This window comes from Pelodiscus sinensis, chromosome 6 (genome assembly GCF_052426305.1).
Source record: "Pelodiscus sinensis isolate ZL-2025 chromosome 6, ASM5242630v1, whole genome shotgun sequence".
Lineage (NCBI taxonomy): Eukaryota > Metazoa > Chordata > Testudines > Trionychidae > Pelodiscus > Pelodiscus sinensis.
In genome coordinates this window covers 4,648,617-4,674,285 of record NC_143057.1, presented here as the reverse complement: position 1 = coordinate 4,674,285, position 25,669 = coordinate 4,648,617, and the positions used below count along the sequence as shown (strand labels likewise).

The following is a 25,669-nucleotide window of genomic DNA, read 5'->3' as shown; positions in this document are numbered from 1 at the left end:
TTTGAATTCTTTTACAATAACAGTAGTTAGCTTGCATACTTGTAATATGTGATATTATTGATACAATTAATACACTTCTTAACTCTAATCACACTTACTTACTATAAATTCCAGGAGCAGTGAGTTCCCACATGCTAATATTAAATATTTCTTTAAAATGTAATTCTTTTAATTTCAACAACAACAAAATCACACAAACCCATTCTTTTGGGGTGGAAGAAGTTGAAAAGGAATATTTACTTAATCTACATCTGTACCTCTTCTTAATTCTTTATCCTTCTATCCCAGTATTTTAAAAGTATTTTCCTTTTAAGCCCCATGAAACCTTTACATTTTTACTCCCATCCTTCTTTTAAGTTTTTCCAGCTTTGGCTCCTGAGATTAGGCAACCAAGATAGAACCCAGTGCTCTATGATGGGGGCACATTATCGCTTTGTATACTCTGCCATTCTATTTTCTATAAACAGCTGTTTTCTCTCTCTCTCTCTGGCCGATGCCTTCACCCAAGGTTCAGAGACTAGATAAGAATAGAGAATGCTTCTTACTGATAGCTGTTTATTCAAAGCCACATTTTCCATTCTACAACACAGAATTTTGACAGCGTTATGTTCCCACCTACACAGAGACCAGGAACTAAAATTAACTCAGTCCCAGTAAAAAAAAAAGCAGGGTTTTTTTTCCCTCCAAATCAGCTTCTAGACTTCCCCTCCCCAAAAGCATCTGTGCACACGCGCACACACACACACACACACACACACACACACTCCATCTCTCAGAATGAAGCAGAAAGCAAACAGCCAAACAGAATGAAGAAGAGACAAAGGGCATAATAATTTTTAAAAAAATCAGTGATTTAGTAGGAGCAACTTCTACATCTTAATCAGTATTAAGCCACTCCCCTCCCCCCACTCGAAAAGCGGCTTGCTTTTTTGAAAGTACTGATTGTAGTCTAGATGCTCTTTTTCGAAAGAGGCTTTTTCAAAAGTATCTTTCGAAAAAGCCTCTTTTGAAAGAGGTTTGCAGTCTAGACGTAGCCCATGTATTAAGTTAAAGACACTTCGACAGCTTTTGGGATGATCGTTTATTTAGAACCTACCAAATGCTCTAACGTGCCTTGTGATACTCAGATACTACGGGCCAACCATTGGATTAGTGCTTTTTCTTGTCCTGAACTTCTGTTGCACTAGTAACAAGTTATCCCTTCTCTATAATGTTCCTCAGTGGTTATCAGAGTTTATAAATGGTCTGTGATACAGTATATGGCAAAAGAAAAAGATCACAGTGGTGAAAGTATCTCAACTTGACAGATGCCAGGTGCTATTTTATACATTCCTCTACAGACACTATGATGAAGGCTGAGGAATATTTCTTTTTTCTCTGACACAGCATCTACAAATCTTTCTTCCCAGTTACATGTTTGAAATAGCAGGCAATAAGACTCCAAATTGCTTGTATTCAGAGAGACAGATTAAATCCATGTCTACAGGCACAAAAATACAAAATTACAAAACAGCAAATGCAACGTATTTGGTAGAATTTCATCTTGTGTTGCTGATGAAGCTCACTAGGTGTATGAAATAGACTTTGTCCAATTAGCTGTGAAATTAACCCATTTTCCTCACGAACAGGTAAATCCAGGAGTGAAGGTTTGTTTTCATTACTGACAAAGTTGTCAATGAGTACATGCAAGCATTATGCCAATCTCTTTTATAGCAGTGTTGAAGACCTTGCTCAAGAATCCATCCTTTCTTTTACTTAGTTTTCCATTCAGTCCCAAATCTCCCCATTCCAAAGATGGAGGGCTGGATAAACTGCAAAAACTACATTAGTATCTTTGACGGACCTCGGCCACGAACAAAAGTCAGCCGTCCAAGTTGATCTTGTTATATCTTTCAGCAGACATACACCATACTGCATCAGTTTATATGAATGACTTATCAAGAGTGGCTGTGATGGATCATCTGGGCCTTTTTTTTTAGAAAGCCCTACGTTATTACTCTCCTATGTTCTGCCACAAGGTTTTCCTCTTTTCACCCCAGTAATTTAATGAACAGCATTTCAGGCAGTAGAGCCATGCTTATGCTGACACCTAGTTTCACATTCTCCTTTGTGACCGCTAGTTTGAAACTTACACCGGACAAGAATGAGGCAATGCTGATGCGCAGGAGAGAATGATTTGGAAAAGCTTGCTGTTCATTGTTTATTAAACAAGTATGCCAGCCACCAGTGAAAAGGTGCAACGTCTGGATGTCAGTCTTAGTTCTGCTCAGCCTGGAGGACCATTTTCTGATAGTCAAGAGTAGCGATCATCTATGCCTTCCTCAGGCACCAAGCAATGAGTATAGTATGAGTACTGGACAGACAACTTCCTTCACGGTATTCCTGGGAGGGGGCAAAGGCATCCTGCCCCTCTCTCCATCTGCACTTCACTCTTACATGTATCAGGTTTCATTTCAGGGGAGAATAAATAAGTGAGGAAATCGCCTTCTCCCATAGCTTCTATTTGTACATGCCCACGAGAGACACTCTCCTCCCAGTGAGGGTGTCGAGCTCTGTATTCAAAATGTACCCGAGAATCTCTTCTAACCATGGAATGCTAACCAGGAGTTTGGCCAAAGCAACCTCCAGGCGAAGGCTGCTGTGGCAAGAATAGCTAGCACTGAACCAAGGTGGAAAATATTAAACTTGGTTTTGCCTTTCTAGTTCTACTGTAATCTGCCCTGAGTGCCTGGTGAGGACCTTCCATCAAAGAGGTTGATAAACTGATGGGGAAACAGAGTGATGCAGGAAACTAGAGTGTCCAGCATCGTCAGATTTCTAGCCAATATTCTGTCTGATCCAATTAGCTGTGTTCTTGCTGAAAGTATTTTGGTTACTCATGGAAAACTGAATACCTGGTGAGGAGTCTAATAGCTCCCTAAGTGGAAATTTTCTCCAGCGACAGTCCGCTTTCCTGATGCTCTTTTACAAAATGGAGTGATAAATAATTCCCTCCTTTTTCATAGTGAACCCACAAGGGTAGAAGACACATTCAGATATAGGACCTTATACAGGAGGCAGTGAGGTAGAGCAACCCTCAAAAAAATTCAGGCAGGGATAATACAGTTTACCTTTCTCAAAGCGACTGATGGGATGAAATAGTCTAGCCAGACATCCACCAGCACCCTGCTCCTACCCTTTGGCCGAACACCCACCAGCACCCCACTCCTGCCCCCTCCCTCCTGGCCAGGGCCAGACACCTATCCCCAGTTTGCTCCTGTACCCTATTTCCCATCCAGATTCTGCACCCCTATCCCTATCCCACTCACTGGCAGCTCTGTCCCACCCACTGGATCCCTCATTTTTGGCCCCACTTCAGGTTGTAGGGGTGTCCAAAAATTCCACTAACTGTGAAACCCCAGAAGAATTAATCTGGCCTGCAGCTGGGGTACCAGGGGAGTGAGGTGTCTCAGTTGGGGCCACATTAGTGAGGCTTGGGGAGTTTTGGAGGGGCTGGTTTTTTCCATCTCACTTGTGTGGCCCCGACTGACTTTTCTGTGGGTCAGTGACCCCTGAATCAAAACTGGTCCCCCACCCCCTCCCATAAATAAAGACAATGCTGAAACATTCTGTGTTTGACAATGTTTTATTTAAAAATGAAGCCTGGCCAACAAGCCCTCATCTGGCCACAGCATCATAACACTCATGTGCGTGCACACGCACACCCAGATCCCATCCTGAGCTTATCATACACTTGAACCCCCTTTCCTGAGCCTCTCATGTCCCCAACCCAAACTCCTGCACCCTCACATCTACAAGCTAACCGCTTGCTCAGCACCCCAACCTTCCCCAAATCCCTACACTCTCCAGCCTGGAGCCTCCTTCCTGAGCCAGTATACCCTTCTCCACTTCCTCCTGGACCCAAATTCTCTCCCAGAGCTTGCACCTCTCACTCCTTCCCACGCACAAATCCCTCATTCCCATCCCAGAGCCTGTACCTCCTGTATCAACCCAGTGAGAGTAAGGCTGGGGACAGCAAATGCTGAAGAGGAGGGGAGCAGAGAGGGTGGGGCCTCAAGGAAGGGGAGGGGTAGATCTTGGCTTGCCCTGACATTTAAAAAGTGATCCTGGGTGTAAAAAGGTTGGAGACCACTGGGTTAGACTGGGGGGTAAAGGCTGAAGCACCTTACACTCAAAGTCTTCATGGATGAAGAATAAGGCAACCAACAGAGATGTCATATTTCAATTCCAGTGCAAAAAAAAGAATCAGCATGAACCTGGTTTACACTGTATTTCATTAAAGAAAATTCAAAAGCTATTGTTTGCCAGGCTGAAGCAATTAAACGTTTTTATTCGTCTTTGTCCAAAATGGCCTGTAATGTTATTTTCATCACTACATTTTGTGTAGTATATCTATCTATCTATAGATATATAAAAATAAATAGATAATATGTGGCTCTTTTCACTATCCGCTGCTATTTTGGCTCTTCGTCTCTAATGGGTTGGCCACCCCTGATCTATGACCTGATACACTGCAGTTCTACATTCTAATGAGGTACACTTGTTCAGAGATTTTCAGATCAAGCTCTCAGAACCCTTCAAATTTTCTTGGGTGTTACTGAAGATGACTAGAGTAAGTACCAGACAGCATGTCTGTGGTACTGTCTCTACAATAACTATTTGCAGGAAGTAATCTATTGGCTCCTACCATCAATTTGCACTTCACTGAATTAAAGGATGTTGCTGGAGTGCTCAAATCTTTGGTTTAACTTTACTCAACAACTCTTCTGAATAACTTCTAGCACCCACCTTTCTCCTGTCATGCATTTCTACTCCTGCGACAGTTTTCCCTCAATTAGTTGGTTGTCTTGGGACAGGAGTGGGAGTCATGCTGCTGATCTAGGAGGAATGGTGGACTGGAGAATTCAGCCCTGGACTCCCCCTCCTTTGCTTGCATAGTCCCGCCTGCCTCTGGACTAAGAGTCCTTTCTGTGGCACCTGTTTGAATTGAAGGAGCAAAAGGAAAACTTTACTGGCTATTTCAAATTGTATATAGATATTTTTAAAATAGCTGATGAGCCAATGTTTTTCCTCCATAGTCTCTAAAATGGTTTAGCCTAATGCTTTCTGATTACCTTGCCGAGTACTTAGATGTACTCATAATGTGCTAGACTTATGTGCAAGCTTTGAGACACAGGTGTTGACTAGCTATTGTGTTTACTGCCACAGATACCTGAGAATCTAAAAGAATCCAAAAGAAGCAACTATAATTTTCTTTTTAAATGATTTAATGCCTGATGACTTCTCTGAAAGAATTCAAAATCAGCTGTCATTACAATTCTTTTGCTCCAAAGCATTTTTCAACAGTAGGACACTCATAGTTTTGGGAAACATTTCTAAGTATATCAGTAGCTCCAACATTTCCATCTAGCATGCCCACAATGTTATTCGCTTAACAAGGCTTTAGAAAGCCACAAAATCTATTTTGATGGGCCCAAATTATTATATGGGGTTTATCACCTGACCTTACAAATTGCTTAGTTAGTCTTTATTACAAACCACGGGATGTGAAAGCAAGCATTTAATGAAGCTGGAAAATAAAAAGTGATAACACTAGTGATCACTAAGCACCTTTCCATTTCAAATGCTGTTACAGAAAGGCAAATGTTATGTTGCACACATTTCACCTACTATCATTGTGCAAATGAATACCCCCGGTGTACATGGAAACAGTAAGTCAGGATGGATTTTCTGGGAACACTGCCCTTGGAAGTGAAAAGGTTAAAAATATGATTAAAAAATCTGCTGAGATTTCCCTCCCCATGTCACCCAATAATTGTATTTTTTGTTATATACAAGACATTTCTGAAGACCCCTATTTTGAATTGTGCACACCATTCAGCCTCATGTATTGGCCAACATGTGGAGACAGAAAAAAAATCCTATCGCCCACTGATTAGTGATGACGGTATGGGAAGTACACAGTATAAAGCAAATCATTCATGATAAATGACTATTCAAATTATACAGTATAGCCCTCTCCTCTCTTTCATGTGCATAACTTTGTGATAAAAGAATGTCCAAACTATATAAGGTAACAATATGGTCTTGCTTTCATGAATGTTCTAAAACAAGATTAAAGAATAGTTAAGCTAGAATCTTGACTTCTTACAGAGTTTACTAACAAGATTTCTTATTCCCAAGCGATTGCCTTTCTTCAACATACTCTGCTAGGGTGGCTTCTGCTTCAGATAGCAATAGTCCCTTTATTTATGCTATTATAGCATCTGATTTATGTTGTGGTTTCTTCTTTTCTAAGGCCTAAAACACTGACTTATTTTTCATGACACACAGAATAGTAAGACAGTGCTAGTTTACAACTGGGCTCAGTATAAATATTTTCATTGTTTTCTTTTTCGTATCCTCTTGAATGTCCTCTAAACAACATTTGAATATCAGAGAGTTTTTAAATCACACGAGAGCCGTTCGACATTACAAATAGTTTTGATTTAATGAACACAGGTAATGTATCAAATCTTTTAATTTAAGTACTGTTGAGGCGCCCAAACTATAAATACCGGCGGCCGCAGCCCCCACTCCCCTTTCCTCTGGGCTCAGTGTGGGAGGTGAGCATTGTGGAGGATGGGCCTCAACCTGTTTACATGTCTGTTGGGCTTATTTGGGTTTCCTAAATTATACAATTTCCTCAAAAGCAGAATGAAACTATCGGGCACAGAGCCTTCTTAAAAGTTGCCAGGCCACCAACTAGTTCACCCCACTGGACACGAGTTGATCTGTGGGCCAAAATTTCCCCCCCCAAATTGTACCCCAGGGAGTATCATGCTCCCTGGCAAGAGAAGCCATAGAGGATAACCCTCTTTGGCTACCGTAAAGTGGGGGGACAATCAACTGCCATATCTTTAATTCCGGCTCCAAATTAACTGCATATTAGATGCTTACCCCTAGTCTCAATACAGAAATAGAAAATTCTCTGTATAGGATAAGTAAGTATTGATACACTTGAAAATAAATACTGAAAATAAACCTACTTTCCCAGCTAACTAGTGATGCACTCTGAATTAGGGTATACAGTGTCTTGATCCATAGCTGATGCCATCAAAGGTCTATTACCAACATTCATGACAATCCCAAGTACAGAGAGGTTTTTCCCCCTCACTTAACCTTTTAAGAATTGAACATCTTTGAGTGGTGTCAGATTGGCAGCCTTAGAAACAGATGCTTTCTGTTTATTGCAGAACTTATATTACACAAGCATCAAGTTTCCCTATGCTGCTTTGCCAGTTTAACTCTCATGACCTGAAGGGATTAACTCCAGCAGATGAAATACTAATTACCTATGCTGGTGTGATATCTGAACTCCCCACTAACACTATTAAAAAGCATGGCAACATGGTGAGTTATTAAAATTTTGACAATTACAGCAACTTCAAGACTTATCACAACATATGTAAGTTATGATGTATACAGTATTTTCGTTAATTGTTCAAGCTATTTTGTATTGAAATCAAACTTTTTAATAGGGCTGTCAATCACAATGAAATCACATGATTAACAAAAAATTTACAATTAATGTCAGTTTTAATCAACTGTTAAACAAGAATGCTAATTGAAATTTATTAAATATTTGTGCATATTTTTCTACATTTTCAAATATATTTCAGTTACAACACAGAACATAAAGCATACAGTGTTCACTTTATATTATTACCATGATTATTTGCAGCTCAAAAATGATAAACAATGGTATTTTTCAATTCACCTCATACAAATACTGTAATGAAATCTCGTTAGCATGAAAGTCGAACTCACAAATGTAGATGTACAAAAATACTGCATTAAAAAATAAAACAAGTGTAAAACTGTAGAGCCATGGTGTCCAACATGCTAGCCACATGTGACTATTTAGCTGGTTGAGTGTGGCTAGTTAGCTTGAACAACATGGTTATTTGGCCAGTTGAGTGTGGCCTAGTTCACTATAGCAGTAGTCACTATAGTTTGACTAATTTGTCAAGCCCTGATCATCATCATCTGCAACCATAATCAATCTACTCGCCCGGGGTGAGTAGATTTTAAGTTGGCATGGTGCCGCAGCGCAATCAGTGCATGCGCAGCGTGCCAAACCGCATAGCTGGCGAGTGGGGCTCGCCGCCGCTTGTCAAGCCCTGATGATGATGATGGCTTCTTGTTTCCAGTGTCCACTGAAAGTGAGAACAGGTATTCATATGGCACTTATGTTGATGTTACTGCAAGGTATTTACATGCCAGGTATGCTAAATATTCATGTTTCAACCACCACTCCGGAGGATATGCTTCCATACTAATGATGCTTGTTAAAAAAAGTATGTGTTAATTACGCTTTTGACTGAACTCCTTAGGGGAAAAATAGTATGTCTCCTACTCTGTTTTACCCACATTCTGCCATATAGTTCAGGTTAAAGCAGTTTTGGATGATGACCTAGCACATATAATTCATTTCAAGAGCACTTTCACTGCCAATTAGACAAAACGCAAAGAAGTTACCAAAGTGAGATTTCTAAAGGTAGGTACAGCACTTGAGCCAAGGTTTGAGACTCTGAAGTGTCTTTCTAAATCTGAGGGACAAGATGTGGAGCGTGCTCTCAGAAATCTTAAATGAGCAACACTCTGATGTGGAAACTACAGAACATGAATCACAAATCAACCTTCTGCTGGTAGTGTCTGACTCAGAAAATGAAAGTGAACATGCTCCTGTCTGTACTTTGGACCATTACTGAACAGAGCCCCTCATAAGCATGTAATAGTAGTTGAAGCATGAAGGGACATATGGATCTTTAGCATATCTGGCATATAAATATCTTGTGATGCCGGCTACAACAGTACCATGCAAACACTTGTTCTTACTTTCAGGTGACATTGTAAACAAGAAGAGGGCAGCATTATCTCCTACAAATGTAACCCGACTTGTTTAGCTGAGTGATTGGCTGAACAAGAAGTAGGACTGAGTGGACTTGTAGACACTAATGTTTTGCACTTTTAAATTTTGGAATGCAATTTTTGTACATAATTATACATTTATAAGTTCAACTTTCATGATAAAGAAATTGCACTATTCTATTTGAATTAAATGAATTGAAAAGTACCTTTTTTTACAGCACAAATACCTAAAAAATAAATACCAATTGTTCTGTGTTGTAATTTAAATCAATATATTTGAAAATGTAGAAAACAAAAATATTTAAATAAATGGCAACTATTAACAGTGTGATTAATTTTTTTAATTGCGTGACAGCCCTACCTTTTAGTAAAGGATACAAAAGATATTGTTCTTAAGTTTTATTTCTCAATGAAGTTGAAATTTTATATACAAACTCTTTAACCAGTTACTTCTTTTGCCTTAAACAAATTGTACTTTTCAGATACTCTTCTCCATTTTCAAATAACTGCTAGTTACACTGGAGTGAAAACAAACTAAGTTTAGCAGGCTGAGTCATTATTTGATACTGGTCCATTTTGAATAAGAAAACATACCTAAATTTAGGTAACTGGGCACATTTACAAAGGATCAGTTCTGCATGCAAAAAGCCCACAAGCCATTAAACAATTTGTTCTTACATTTTTTGAAGCACCTGGGCCATCACAACCCCATTCGTTAAATCTTCCACAGTCTGGCATGGTGCTTCAACATGAAATGTCTGGATCTGAACGGGGGAAAAATGAAATGCTCTTATTAGCCTGCCTTAACTACTTCTTACTAATGCATCAAAGTGTTTTCAAAAGTAACACAACAGCACTGTCACCAACAGCAAATGGCAGTTTAATTGTATCAGTGAGGGGGGAAAAAATACAAGTGCTAGATTTTATTTAGTGAACCACAATACTGAGAGCTGTCGTCTTGTTGCATAATCATGGGCACAGCTGCACACATACAGTTGAAACCAACATTCTATTACAAGCTCTGACCAAAATTTTAAAAACTTGAGCAACTGGAGTTGCATTATTAAAGGAGATTTGCAAAAGCATGTAAATAACTTGGGAACAAATTCCACTGAACGTCTGTGGAACTTGTACGTTTAACCACCAACCAAAGTCCCTATTTAGGCAAATACATCAAACACCTGATTCTTAAAAATGATGGTAATCTAGAACAGGGATCAGCAAATACCAGGCAGTGGGGCGGATCTAATCCCTGGCAGGCTCCCACCTCTACGTTTACCTGCGCCTTTGCAAGTAGGATGCCTGCTCTCATTGGATGCAGATTGCCATTCATGGACAAAGGGAGTGGCAGGAAGCGGTGTCCCGGTCCCCATCACTCCCATTGGCTGTGAACAGTGATCCATACCCACAGAGAGCTGCGATGGCCCAATACCTGCAGAGGGGCAGGTACGCATAGTGGTGGCAGCCCGCCCGGGACTAATCCTGGTAGGCCGCTACTTTTTTACTGTTCACCCCTGATCTAGACAGTCCACTGGTCTCCCATGGATCTATAATATATACACACATATGCATGAACTCTGAAAAATTAATTCCTCCGAAGTGCAGCACAAGAGTGAGATTGTGATAGTACAAGCAGGTTTGTCCTGGCCAGTATTAGTTTGCTATTAATTGTAAGGTGCTCAATTACTACAATAAATGTGGCAAAAAACAATCTAGACAGAAAAAAATCTCTGGTATAAATATAGAGGTTAAGATGAAAGGTGCTGGTATCTGATTAAGAAGTGGAGGATGGGATGTGGCTGAGTCCTTAATGCCATATGTGAGGGGTGAGTAGGGGTCTGCAGCCCATAACAGAAATATAGCTTAGGGAAGGTGGAGGGATGACAGTCATTTTGGTCATGACGCACATACTAAGGTAGGATTTCATTTTTGAATAAGCAATATAATAATATATACTTAAGTATTTGCGTAAGGGATTGCAAGAGTGTTTAGGGAATTTTAATATCTATTTTCCTTATGTGTTTTCCACCATATTTTGTTACAGTTCTGGGTATAAATTTAAACTAATTTATGACTGCTATTTAACATTATTATTTGTTTTAACATCTAGAGTTTCTCCCACTTTGTCCCATTCTCTTTCTACTATTATTATACCACCTGGAGGTCCCAATGAGAATGGAGTCTCTACTACATTGGGCCCTGTACATAAACATACTGAAAAATCCCTGATAAAAGAACTTAAAACCTAAGGCCGTATCTACTTCAGAGAAATTAACCATTCTAATAGAACCGGTTGCACAGGAAAAGTTTAAGCAAAATGTTTTGGTTCGGTATCAGATTCTCATTGGAGGCTGCTGAAGTCTTGTCCTATATCCCCTCTTGTATCACCTTCTGGGTACCTATCCCGCAATTCTTGGCACAAATCCTAGAAGCAGGGAGAAATTTTACAAGCCCTCACAGGATAACCAGGAATCCTTGGAGAAGAGTCAAGCTTTGATTCCCCTGGAACAGGCCTCTAGGTCCTCTAATGACAACCATTTATGAACTCTTTTTGGAAAAAACAGGCCAAGATAAACTCTGACCAGATATTTCCTGCTCAGCAACAAAAGTTTCTAGCATACCTTTTGGAAAGGCCATCTGGAGGAGTCTGAAGGAAAGGTGTGGCAGTACCGCCAAAGAACCCAAGATGAGCATCTCTCAGAGCTCATCAGGCAACAAAGAATGTATTCATCACAGCTAAGTGAGCAAACAGGCAAAGACCATGCACTTCCATAACTGTTGCTTTTGGGTCCAGATGACAGACAGACTAAAATGGTTCTCAAAACCAGAAACAGCCAGCCGTGCCTACAGAACCTTCAGGATCAAAGGAGACTTCCCTAGAAATCTGTACTCAACTTGCTCCTGATACAGCAGTATCACATGACTAGGATGACAGATCTCCTTCACTATGGAAAAGTGAGCAGCCATAACACTGCAGAAGTTGACTAACTTAGTTTTCTACTATCCAGATAGAAACCTAGTTGCGAAGTCCATTGTAATAAATACCTTGCGTGCTACAGGGACACATGATCAAGACTACTAACGAGCCAGAGATCAAATAATTTAAGTGGCTGGGCTCCCCAAACTGTAACAGGGCCATTAATGGATTCCACATGGCCTTCTGTGCCTGAACACAAGCCTAGAAATACATAACAGAAAGGAAAATGTTTCCGTGATGATGTAATCCAAACTGCATCTCCAAAGGGAAGCCATTGCCTGGAAAAGTGCATGATGCCAGGACTTAAAATAAACAAACAAATCCGCCCCCCACCACCACACACACCTCTACATTTCTCAACAACAGGAAAAGTGGGAAAAGATTCCCACTGAACAATATCGAGGTTATGGGTGTTTCCATCCCCATTACGACCCCAAGTGATCCTGTCTGCCCCATGCAGCTTGGCTCCTTAAATCTTCCCCAACTATACCAACAACAGTAGATTTTTCTACACACTGAACCAATACAGGATGGTGGTGAAGTGTGTTTCTGGGATACCGAAAGCAAAATGTAGATTGTCTGACGACTGTTCCATGACTAATATTACCATAGCCAGAGCTGCTTGCTGCATTTTACATAATGTAAGTGGGGAAAAAAGCAGAGCTCAGTAAGGACTAGAGTGGCCTTTTCACAGCCAATAATGTGGACGCAGCTGAAACAGAACAACTCTACTTCTGTTGAGCATGCTCTACAGATCTGAAATGGAGGGCACCAAGGACTGATGTTTTATTTCTTTTTGTAATTCTTTTCTTGTATAATAAGGAATGAAGGACTAGATAGGACATTTATGCTATGTATTTTTTTAATGATTTGTTATAATGGAGACCGCGTATTACATTATATCAAGTATTAGCAACATTAAAAAAATACAATGCCTTTTTTCTAAAAATCAAACTTCATTTTAATAAAGGAGTCCGGCTGCAGAAATATTCTCCTTTCCCTGTGTCAAAAATAAGAGCTGAATGTCTGGAGAATAGCTGAGAAAGAGGTCGGTCCCAATCCAAAAAGTTGTATTCTCTGCTTTGGGGATGATATGTTGGTGGGCAGCACAAAGCAGTGCAGGAGCAGGCTCTATTTGTGGGAAAAGAGCAGCAGCCAGGTTCTTTTGTGCTTTTACATTGTTAGTAAATAATGGCTGCTGAAACTCTGCCTCCCTGTGCATTTCTGCTATATATATATTTTTTTGCATTAGTTCTGTCCTCCTGATGGAGCTGTTCCTGCCTTCATGGTGTTTTCAAGACTGCCCTCATCTTTCATCCCTCAAAGTGGTTAATTCATTCTAAGTTTCTGTTCACATTCCCTTGAGGTTTGATGAACTGGTCCTTTCAACTTTTCAACTACCAACATGGAGTCTGGAAGCCCTGAAAGCGAAAACAAGATACGATCGAATTAACACCTACCACAATCCCTTACACGTCCCACAAAATGTTAATGAATGAGACAAAGGTAACTTTTTCACATTCAAATTCCAATAACTAATGCAGGTCCATTTGACACAGAATGTTACGACATCCATTCCCAGTTCTCAAAGGGGAAGGGAGATATGTAATGCACAATGTTAAAATGGTGTAATAAACTTACTTATTACAACAATTAGGAGCTTTAAAATAAGGTTTTTATTTTCTGTAGATGATATCCAATAAAAAGCTCTGTAATTGGTGAGTTTTGGTGAACTACCTTGGTGATAGGTCTTATTTAAAAACAAATTTTTTTTGTATTAACTTTGGAGAAGTTGCCAAGCAGTTCTCCAATACAGGAACTAGACTGGGACAAAATAAGGGATAGAATTAATGAGTTTCTCTACTAGATCACCCTTCACAACATAAAAAACACACTTCTTATTTACATAATTACACTCCAAACTTGTGCTTTATACTGTTTTACTGGCATTAAATAAATAGGCATTTTCATGCATTAATTAGGAACACAACTCCAATGTGATTGCAGATATCCAAGTTGTGCATGCAGTATGGAAATGGATGGATGCCATATGGGCCAACCAATACAATGTAAGGTCAATGTGTTGGCAAACAACGAATAATTAACTTATTACAGTGTTATAGCACGTACTGTTTTTATTTTTCCATTGGTGTTTCATGTAACTTTTTTTTTAAATCCCCTTGATGTGCTGCCATTTTGGATGTGGCTACGTTATATAGCACAGCCGGCTGCCATAAATGCCAAATTATGTGCTTCCTCGGTTACAAAAATTGGCAGCCCATGCAGCTGAAAAATGTACCACAGGTAAACAGAATGAAAAGGTGAGTCCAAGGCATACCAGTTATGGGTGAATAATTGATCTGCGTGGCATGCCCTGTGGAGGGGATAATTGATTTGAGTGGCATGTCTTGTGCTATGGAAGAGAAGAGTAAGGGGAAGGTGGCTTGAGGGAGAGGGGACTGGCAGAGCAGGAGGAGAGGCGAGATATAAGGCTATACCTCCCCATTCACAAATATTCACATAAGGCTATACCTCCCCATTCACAAAAGAGGGCATTCAAAAGAGCCCAGAAAAAATTCTGAGCCCCTAAATCTGAAAAAAAAAATTTACAAAAAATCGACCCCCGTTAGTACTTTCCACAACAGGAAGCTGAATACCTGACGACGCTTTGCTCAACCCCAGCTTCCACTTCCTCATGCTGAACCAGGATCTGGGCTCCCATCCTACAACTGGATCTTGTGATCTGAACAACTCCTCGTCAGGCTGAGTGCCATGCTTCCTGTCTGGCAGTGGTGTGCTCTTCTCCTCTGAACCATTATGCTACATGACTTCATGATGTTTTTGAACATCTCATGTGGAGCAGAGGAAGAAGTCTTCAGGCTCCTTGCCAGGCCCTTGCAGAAATGGAAAATTCTATGCCAGATCTTAAATTTTCTGGTATCATCATTGATCTTACACTGTACCTTAGGCTTTTGATTTTATCCCAGCATTGTGTACAAGCCTATGTTATACCGAGCATCCAGATGGCTAGTGGTACAGAACAGCATTTAACATCACTGGCCAGCTGCTTCTAGATTTTCTCTTAATCACATCACAATTTGGACCCAAATACCTGAGCCAGCCAGCCAGACGTCAGTAAAGATTCTCCTTTACGATATCCTATATTGCAATATTCACAATCAAAGAAGCCCGCAAGTTGTGCAAGAAGTTGCTTGCAGTGCAAGCTCTCTGCTCTAAGCTCTATGATTTGTGTGGTGTTATCATTGGTAGTAAGAGTCTCCAGTGTAGACAAGACCCTAAAAGAGGCAGTAAACCAAAGGCTAAGGAAAAGTGATACAACATGCTTGCAGAGTGATCAGTGTTGAGTGGCATGCATTTTATTGGTTCAACTTTTCTCGTTTTTAATAATTATCTTATAAACATCCAATGCCTAGTCTAAATCTAAACTTTTGCCTATTTAATTATATTTTATTATATTATTTACCCTTGCCTACTACTTTTTGTCTTTTGATCATTCTCTAATATATTTCATGTAGTTCCATTTCTTCTGGAATGTTGCCTGTGCACATTCACATGCAACCCCTTTCCCTGAAAGCTGTGCGTTTGGGTGGCCACCCAGGAGAAATTCAGGTGCCACCCAACTCATCAGCAAAACACCCAGAGCTGCAGCATGTGTTTCTATTGGTGGTGCACATCTGTACATGCCTCTGTGCACAAATTTATTCCACACCTGGATGGTAACAATTAAGAGGGAATGTTGCTCCCCAAGCCCTTTCTCCCAGTGCCAGTTAGCTTCAGGATCCTTCTAGAAAAGGAGTGGTTATTAGGACCATGTAAGTGCCTTCTCATGGCACAAAACATTTAGGACAGAGGTTTTTGGTGAACCTCAAGCTCCCAAAAATGACAACTCAGGACAAAAGAAGATGATGAGGCCACATAAATATATGAAGGAAACATTGTGAAGAACCCCATTACTGCTAGGTAATCTCTCTCCTACAAAACAGACTCTGCATACTCTCGATTATGGAAATCCAGTTAATAGGACAATCCCAACAAAGGTAAAATGAGATTCTAATTAAAAAAGGATTACAGAACAGTTCTCCAAATCAAGTATCAGATCTAGACGATAACCAAGAGAGCAGTGCTCAGTAAACCTTAAAAGAGAATACCAGCTACACAGCCCTGAAGATTGTAATGTTTCTATCACAGCAGAGAACTCACAGGAAAAAGGAATAACTATGGAGTATGTTCCCCAAAATCTCAAGTACTTACATGGTAGATAAAGCACACATATCACTGCAGAGTCTAATCTATTTTGACAGTCACTCAGCATTCCCCTAATCCTGATCTATTAAGATTACAAAAAAATCTAGGCAATTTCCAAAATGCCTTTGTCCTCTCAGTACAGGACAAAACTCGAAACACCTAACTTCTAGGATACAGAAGCTAGGGTTTGGTTTAAAAAGCACCTTAAAAGACTAATGCTTATGTTCAGGTAGAACTCAAAACATTTTTAAAGAAAATCAATAATTAAAGGCTACAACTCACTCATTCTCTTGCAGATGTAACTAATGAAAATACTACTTTTAGTGATAGGTAGAATTAAGAGCATTCTTCTCAAGGTTCAGAAGGTGAATGTGTCAGCACTAAGCTGTGATATCACATCAGTGAAGTTGTCTGCCCAGTGTAAGGACAACCAATCCTTCAAAGAACCCAAGGACAGCAAGAGGACTTTTTAGTTTCAGCTAGAAGTTATCAAAAATAGCAGACATGTTTTGATCAATGACAAGGTCAGGATGAGAAATTTCAACTACAATAAACAGCCCAAAATTGATGACATGGGTGCAAGTATGGGGACGGGTTATCTGATGCCCATACTGTAAACTTTGTCCATTTCACTGCCAGGTGAACAGGTTCTTGAAATGCCGCAAGATATTACTTCACACATCGCCAGAAGCAAAGTCCTATGAGTCAAGCAATGAGGTAAAGTATCTCTGGGCTTGGATGCAGAAAGAAAGGTATTCTTGGGATATCCATGCAAGAGTAATGCTTGACCCAAGCTGGAGTGGTCAGGATGACCTCTGACTTGCCCTATTTTCCTGATCAGTAAGCAATGGATTCAGTGGAAAAGCAGTCTATGTTCCAATCCAACAGGACCACTTCCTATTGAGTTTGTCCACTCCTGTCCTGAAATAAACATGTTGATGGTTTCTATTGCTAGTTGTCACAAAGATCTAGGAAAGGATAACTCCACCTTCTGAACAACAATTCTACTATCAACTGTTTAAGAAACCATTTCCTCTGGTCTTCGCTTCTATGATTTTTCTTATCTGCCAACACATTTTCTTTGCCAACCAACTGGAGGTACACCAAGTAAATGTGATGAGCCAGACACTATTCACTGATACAAGCACCTTCCTGTTTGTCAAAGTAGAAATGTGCAGTCTTGTCTTGAACATGCAGCCGTGAAAGAGACAAAAGACTGAAAAGTCCATCTGATACTTTCCAGCTCTGTAATATATATCTATGGACTCTTCTAGTGACCGTGAATGTCACGCCAATTTCCCTGGTATAGACAAACACATACACTCTGATGCCTACAATATGCTATTATCTAACCAGATATTTAATGAACACTCTAGAGAAGCCAGATCCAAGAACTTTGTGTTGGTCATGATTGTTTCCATACAAAAGCAAAATTACTTTCAGTCCAGTCTAAAAGCTACATGAAAATATATATTTTCTATGTTGAGAGTTCCAAACCACTCTCTCAGGGATACAGGTAAGAACAACAAAAAGACAGGAGGAGATAATAGGTAAAATCAGCATGTAAAATATGAACTTTCTAATATAATCGTTTAACCTTCTCAATTCCATGATAAAATGAAGGCAATTGTTTATATTTTTTATGCAAACATAAGAATGGCTATACAGGGTCAGACCAAAGGTCCATCTTGTAACAGTAGCCAGTGCCAGATGCTTCAGAGAGAATGAACAGAAACATCAAGAATTAAGAGATCCACCCCATTGTCAGCTACCAGCTTTTGACAGTCACAGGGTAGAGATAGCCAAGATGAGCCACGATTGGGTAATAGCCATGGATGGACTTATCCTCCATGAAATTATCTAATTATTTTTGAACCAAGTTATACTTATGGACTTGACAACATCCCCTAACAACAAGTTCCACAAATGAACGGTACATTGTTTGATGTACCTCCTTTTATTTATTTTAAACCTGCTGCCTATTAATTTCATTGGGTGCCCCTAGGTTTTGTGTTCATGAAGGCATAAACATTTGTTTACTCAATTTCTCCACAAAATTCATGATTTTATAGACTCCATCATATCCCCACTTATTTCTCTCTTCTCCAAGATGAACAGTCCCAGTTTTTTAATCTTTCCTCAGAAGGAAGCTGTTCCAAACCCCTAATCATTTTTATTGCCCTTGTCTGTACCTTTTCCAATTTGTATATATATATTTTTTGAGATGCAGTGACCAGAAATACACATATATTCAAGATGTAAGTGTCCCATGGCTGTATATAGTGGCATTATAACATTTACTATCTATCTCTTTCCTAATGGTTCTTAACATTGTCGGCTTTTTTGACTGTTGCTGCACAATGAGCAGATTAGGGATGTAAAATCCAGTTTAAAAAGTTAACCAGTTAAACTATATGTTTAACTAGTTAACTGGCCCAGCACAGTTAACTGGTTAAAGATAAAGTTTACCTGTTACCCGTTTAAATCTCTAGAGCCAATTAGTTCAGAGAATTATCCACAAGAACTCTTTCTTGAGTGATAACTGCTAATTTAGATGCCATCATTTTGCCTGTATAACTGGAATTATGTTTTCCAATGTGCATTACTTTGCATTAATAACAGTGAATTTCATCTGTCATTTTGTTGCCCCATCACCAGTTTTGTGAGATTCCTTTGTAACTCTTGGCAGTCTGCTTTTGACTTAAATACCTTGAATAGTTTTGTATCCTTACTATTCACCTCTTTTTCCAGCTCGTTTATGAATATGTTGAACAGTACTGGTCTCACTATAGGTCCCAGGAGACCCTGCTGTTTACATCTCCCCATTGTGAAAACTGACTATTTGTTCCTACCCTTCATTTCCTGCCTTTTAACCAGTTACTCACACACAACAGTAACTTCCGTCTTATCCCATGACAGCTTACTTTGCTTAAGGCTCTTTGGTGAGGAACCTTGGCAAAGGCTCTCTGAAAGTCTAAGTACAGTAAAACTCCGATGGTCCGGCATCTGATGGTCCGGCACTCCTGATGGTCCGGCACCATCAGGAACCCAGAAGTGCTCCGGGCAGCCGGACCATTGGAGCTGCTCTGCCCCCAGCTTCCCCGATTCAGCCGCTGCTAAAACTGACCAGCGCTGAATCCGGGAAGCAGGGGGCAGAACAGCTGGAGTGCTGCCGGGTAGGTCCAGTAGCGCTGCCCCTCGGGGCTGCAGGACCAACCTAGCAGCACCCCAGCTGTCCCGGATTCAGCCGCTGCTGAAATTGACCAGCAGCTGACTCCAGGAAGCCTGGGGCAGAGCAGCTCTGCCTCTGGCTTTCTGGAGTCAGCCGCTGATCAGTTTCTGCAGCGGCTGACTTGGGGACACCTGGGGCAGAGCAGCTGGGGTGCTGCTGGGTTGGTCCAGTAGTGCCGAGGAGCAGCGCTGCAGGACCAACCTGTCAGCACCCCAGCTGCTCTGCCCCAGGCGTCCCCAAGAGCAGCTGGGGTGCTGACGGGTTGGTCTCGCGGCGCCAAGGGTCGGCGCTACCGGACCAACCCGGCAGCACTCCAGCTGCTCTGCTGCAGGCGTCCCCGATTCAGCCACTGCTGAAACTGACCAGCAGCGGCTGAATCGGGGACTCCTGGGGCAGAGCCGGACTATCAGAAGGGAGCACTATGAGAGGGTCTGGGGTAGCATCCCCTCACCCCACCCCAGACCCCTCATAGCCCCCCCTTCTGATAGTCCGGCATATCTGATAATCCGGCACCCCCTGGATCCTAAAGGTGCCGGATTATCAGAAGTTTACTGTATACCTTATCCACTGAATCACCCTTGTCCACATGTTTGTTAACCCTTTCAAAGAATTCTAAGATTAGAGGGTCATAATTTCCCTTTATAAAAGTCACATTAATTCTTCCCTAATAAATCATGATAATCTAAGTGTCTGATAAATATGTTCTTCCTGCAAGCTGCATGAAAACTTTTTAAAGACACCATAACAGACACCCAATTTAAATGTATACCCCAAATTAAAAAACATAGCAAGAGACCTAAAAGAGTGTCACCGTGGCTTAACCACTATGTAAAAGAAGCAGTGAGGGACAAAAAGGTATCTTTTGGGTCTTACTGCATCATACCATGACACTCTTGAGCGGGCATAATCTAGAAAGCCAGTGAGACTATGTCTAGACTATAATGTTTTATTGGAAAGAAGGTACGTAAATTGCGCTCCACAATTTGCGAACCTTTTCCCGATAGTTTTGTCGGAAGAGGCTTTTCCGAAATTTGGGCTGTCTAAACTGGGCCAAATTTTGGAAAAACCTCCTCTTTCAGAAGAGCCCTTCTTCTTCATGGAAGGAGGAAGCCAGGGTTTCCGAAAGAGCACATCTGCGCTCGCTCACACACACACGCACGCACATGATCAAATGCGTTCCCTGGATGCAACAGAGTTTTTCCAGGATACCTCTGGAATCCTGGAAAAAACCCATAGTCTAGACGTAGCCTGAGTGACAGTGAAAGAGTGAAACACTGTGCAGTGCAAATGGTGAAGGCATTGGTAATGACAAAATGGCAACAACAACAAAAACCACAACAGCATCTTTCTCTACAAATAGCTTTGTGAAAGTTTCACATATCCATGAACATGTGGAAGGAAAGTTAAAGAAAATCATGCCTGATTGTTTCTTCACAGCGGTGTTGAATGTAAATCAGCTACTGATATATGTATATATAACAGACAGTCATTTTAACACACAACGTGCAGAAAAACAAAGGGTCCAGATATTTTTTGTTGTGCTTCAGAAAGTTGTTGCAGGTTTTGGAGATTTTAAAAAGTTGTTGCATATGTAACAGATGGAGCACCTGCTGTGTCCAGCTTAAGAACTTGGTTTGCAGGTTTTACTGAAGCATTACTCTGCATTATTCATCAAGAGTTGCTGTGTGGAAAATTGCAAAACTTTAATGACATGATAAATATGCTCATGAAAGTTACAAATATGATAGGGATGGACAAACAGATCACTCCCTCATCGCTAATTAGTAGTTCTAGAGTAGGAAAATATGGAGGTATATAGAGAAGTGCACTAGCTAAGTCATGGAAAATGCCTTGTGAAATTTTTTCCAACCAAAAATACTGTGAATGTCGCCTTTCTGAAAGACACTGAGTTATGATACTACAGAGTTTCAGGAAAAACTGAAGTTTTCCTGTGCTACGCAAAATTTTTAACGGACATAACCTGAATTGTTTGATTCTGCAACTACAAGACATGAGCTAGATTGCGTTAGACCTTATTGCTCAAATGGACAGGCTCTGAAGCAAGCTTACTCTTACTAACATTTACCTGTTGCATTTGAATTTGCCTGCTTTACAATGTGATGCACATGCATTAGAACTGCAAGAATATGAATCAGAATTTAGCAGGTATGCTACTAACAGAAATGCTACTGTTCAATTTCAATGAACATTTTAAGCATTTTGAAAATTTTCAATTTCATATCATGCTTTTTAATGATTCACTTACCATTTTTGTCAATGACCAGTGCCTTCTGAACTGCAACTAGGTCTGTGAGAGCAGCAGAACATTGTATTGTTGCAAAGAAGAATAAAATGGATACTCAGTTGTGGAAACTACTTACTGAGTCCCACTTCCCAAATCTGAGAAAGTAGGTGTTGAAATTGTGCTTTCGGTTTGGGAGCACTTCCATTTGCGAAAGTAACTTCTCCAGACAGATTGATATGAAATCAAATGAAAGGAACCAACTGACAAATGAAGCACTCCTCCATCTTAGTCAGGTTGAATGCATTAACATTGATATATGTATATCTCTCAGTATGCACACAAACTTCACCCCTAAGTTTCACACTGACTGACAAGACACTGTATAAATGATAAGCAGAGGAGAAAAATGTTAAGATGGGTTTGGTTTTTTATTTTGTTTTTTTGCTATTTTCATGTGGATAAACTATTGTAGGGCTTACTTGTTTATTTTTGTATTATATAAAGGTTGTGCTAAACAAGACTACAAAATGCAGGACAATGTAGCACTTTAAAGACTAACAAGATGGTTTATTAGATGATGAGCTTTCGTGGGCCAGACCCACTTCCTCAGATCAAATAGTGGAAGAAAATAGTCACAACCATATATACCAAAGGATACAATTTAAAAAAATGAACACATATGAAAAGGACAAATCACATTTCAGAACAGGAGGGAGATGCGGGGGGGGGGGGGAAGGAAGGAAAGTAAGTGTCTGTGAACACGGCTTCATTTCTATCACAAGACTACAAAGGCACTTTCCCCACTCTTGATAGTCACATCTCCACATCAAATGTTGCAAATGAGACACATCCAGCCTGATTTGATTAGCCTCATTAACACCGGTCCTACACTTGACAAGCAACTTTTTTATTCTAATATATAACCCTGCCTTTATAATTTTTACTCCAACTTATCTAATGAAATGGGTTTTACACCTATGAAAGCTTATGCCCCAATAAATCTATTACTCTCAAAGGATATTTCTACACAGCAACATTATTTCAAAATAACTTAGTCCACGTCTACACAGCAAGCAGTTATTTCAAAATAATGCCAAAGTACTGTCAAGCTGGAGGACTTCTTATTCTGACTCTTATAATCCTTGTTGTACGAGGAGTAGGGGAAACTGGAGGAAGAGTACTCTGTTTCAAAATAAGTGCTGGGTAGACGCTCCCAATTTTGAAGCAAGCTATTTCGAAATAAGCTACGCAACTGACATAGCTCAGTTTGCCTAGCTTATTTCAAGTTAAGCCCAGCTGTATAGATGCACCCTACAGTGCCACAGGACTCCTCTATTTTTTTTTCACATACAGACTAACATGGGCTGCCCCTCCAAGAGCTTTGTTCTTAGGGAAGACGAGACTCATAGCAAGAGTCCTCATCGTAGATCGCCTGGCTCCAAATATCATTGCTCCTTAAGGTTCAGTGGCCACATGCTATAGCTTAGGCCTCAATGCCTGATATGCTCCTGTGGCACTGGTGGCTTTAGCCACCACACCCCTTAGAAGCACAGCCAAGACAGCTGAACTAGGACGACAGGGGAGCCCTTAAGCACAGAGACATTGACACACACAGGTGTCCGTCCTTCCATCATTCCATCTCAGTTGTCTGCAGCTCTTGTACATTTCAAAGGGAGAGGCACAGAGGTGAACACCTGCCAGCAGGGATTTCTTCGGTGCAGGTCCCCACTGCTTCTCTCCCTTTGAAATGTATAGGAGCCTCGGGCAGCTCTTGTACATTTCAAAGGGAGAGAGGCAGCAGGATAGCAAGCGACTCCTTTATTGACTAATTGAGTAATCGATGGAAATTCCATCGACTACTTGATTAGCTGATTAATCAAAATTTAACATCCCTGCTATATACCTGTTAGAATTAAACTGACAAATCAAACAATTAGCCTGTAATTCCAGATTACTAAATCAATAAATCAACCACAAATTACAGTTCAGATTCACCAGTGTACTCCTGCTACTTTGCACTGTAAAAACACACCTGTAAACTCATCATACACGGATAGTAAGTGCTGGCAGCTGTAGGAGACTCCAGAGCAGGGGTAGGCAACCTGCAGTCTGAGGGCCACATGTGACCCATCAGGGTTCTATGTTTGGCCTGTGAGACATTTTGTTTACTGTTGCCCAGGTGCAAAATTGCCAGATTACACTGGTCTCCAGCAGCTAAAGTTTTTTTTACCAGTATTACTAGTGAGACACTCTTAAAGCAAGAGCATGTGAAATGAGGTGAGTGCTGATTGCACACAACACTGACAGAGAGCTGCGTACTTCCCCTGCATCCAATCAAAGTGCTGCTACAGTTCAATCAGCACTTCAGCAAACCCCGCAAATTCTAGGTGCGCAAGCGCAGTTAGCAAAACAAAATTATCCTGGGAGACTATCTTGATTATGACAACCTTGCGATCCACAGATGAGTGAGGGCCACTCATGCAGCCCATTCAACTAGGCTAGGTTGCCCATTGCTGCTCCAGGATAACACTATGCAACCAGATCATACCGTGAATCAGATACAGAAGTTAAAATAAAAAAGTAATTTTAAGGTTGGTATTGCACATCGACTCATTAGATATATCACATGGTAACACATTTGTTTGATTTTCTTGTTCAGTGTTCAGGCATAATACCTTAATTTTTTTAAAGAAAATTTACAGACAAATATTGTGCTCAACTGAAATTAAGGTTGAAAATATGTATCCTAGTTACACTAAAAACAAGCATTACAACCTAGGAAATCCAGAAATGCACAATTAAGACACCCAAACAACCTTAACTCCACTTTCTTATTGTATGTGGTGCCAGATTAAAGTGAAGTGATTTTTAATTATACCGTGGGGTATTCTTTGTTTGTCCTCATGGTGTCAATACAGGACACAGTTATGGTGAAGTCAATTTCCATTGGTTGGTATGATTAGATTTCTAAGCGCACACAGTGAAAGCAGCTAGGAAGGTGGAGGGGGAGTTAGTGTTATACTGGGTGAGGGGTCCTGGCACCAAAGTGATACCCCACTGGGCAGGAGAGCAGGCACATAGAGTCACATCTTGGCGGTGTATGAACACATGGAGAGGAGAGGCTTCTGCCTGGAGAGTGATGGGGGAGATTGGAGAAGGGGGAATTAATAGGCAAGGGAGGCCCTGGCACAGAGACATCTCTAAGGGACAATGATGGCTCAGAAACACCTTGAAGGCACAGCTGGGAGGGAGGACTTGGGGAAGACACTGAGGCCCCAGGCCAGACAACGAAGAGGCAGCCCAGGCACTGAGATCCCACTGGGGTGCGGGGGCGCTGAAACACCACAGGCATGAAGGGGCTACGAGGGGGGCTCAACATGGAGGTGGACACTCCACGGCAGTGGGGGCAGAGGAGGGGCGGGGGCTGAGACCCCACGGGCAGGGGGGGGAGTGGAGGGGACTGAGACCCCACGGGCAGGGGGGGAAGGAGGAGCTGAGACCCCACGGGCAGGGGGGAGGGGAGGGGGCTTAGACCTCACGGGCGGTGGGGAGGGAGGGGCAGGAGGTCAGACCCCACGGGTGGAGGGGGTGAAGAGAGGGGCGGGGGGGGGCTGAGACCCCACTGGCAGGCGGGGGGAGGGGCGGTGCTGTCACCCCACGGGCAGAGGGGCGGGGGGGGGATCTGACCCCACGGGCGGCGGGGGGGGGAGAGGGGCGGCGCGGGGGGGGAGGGGGGGCGGGGGACCCCCCACGGGAGGGGCCCCCCCGGGGGGGGGAGGGGGAGTGGGCGGGGGCGGGGGGGGGGGGAGGGGGGGGGCGCTCCGGGGGGGGGGGACGGGCGGGGGGAGGGGGTCAGACCCCACGGGGGGGGGGGCGGGCGGGGACTGACACCCCACGGGCGGCGGGGGGAGGGGGTCAGACCCCACGGGCGGGGGGAGGGGCGGTGCTGACACCCCACGGGCGGCGGGGGGAGGGGGTCAGACCCCACGGGCGGGGGGAGGGGCGGGGGGAGGGGGTCAGACCCCACGGGCGGGCG

General features: G+C 41.8%; 1 protein-coding gene across 3 annotated transcripts in view; it reads right to left on the bottom strand.

Moving 5' to 3' along the window:
- The window catches only part of HOOK3 (hook microtubule tethering protein 3), a 95,092-nt gene that overhangs the window by 69,166 nt on the left and 257 nt on the right, over positions 1 to 25,669 (bottom strand). For 2 of the 3 annotated variants that reach the window (XM_075931325.2, XM_075931327.2), the window contains exon 2: positions 9,592 to 9,677. In XM_075931325.2, coding sequence (XP_075787440.1) covers positions 9,592 to 9,677 — 86 coding nt within the window. Of the gene's footprint in view, positions 1 to 4,788; positions 4,978 to 9,591; positions 9,678 to 25,669 lie in introns of all 3 variants that reach the window. The other variant, XM_075931326.2, reaches the window with a different exon arrangement.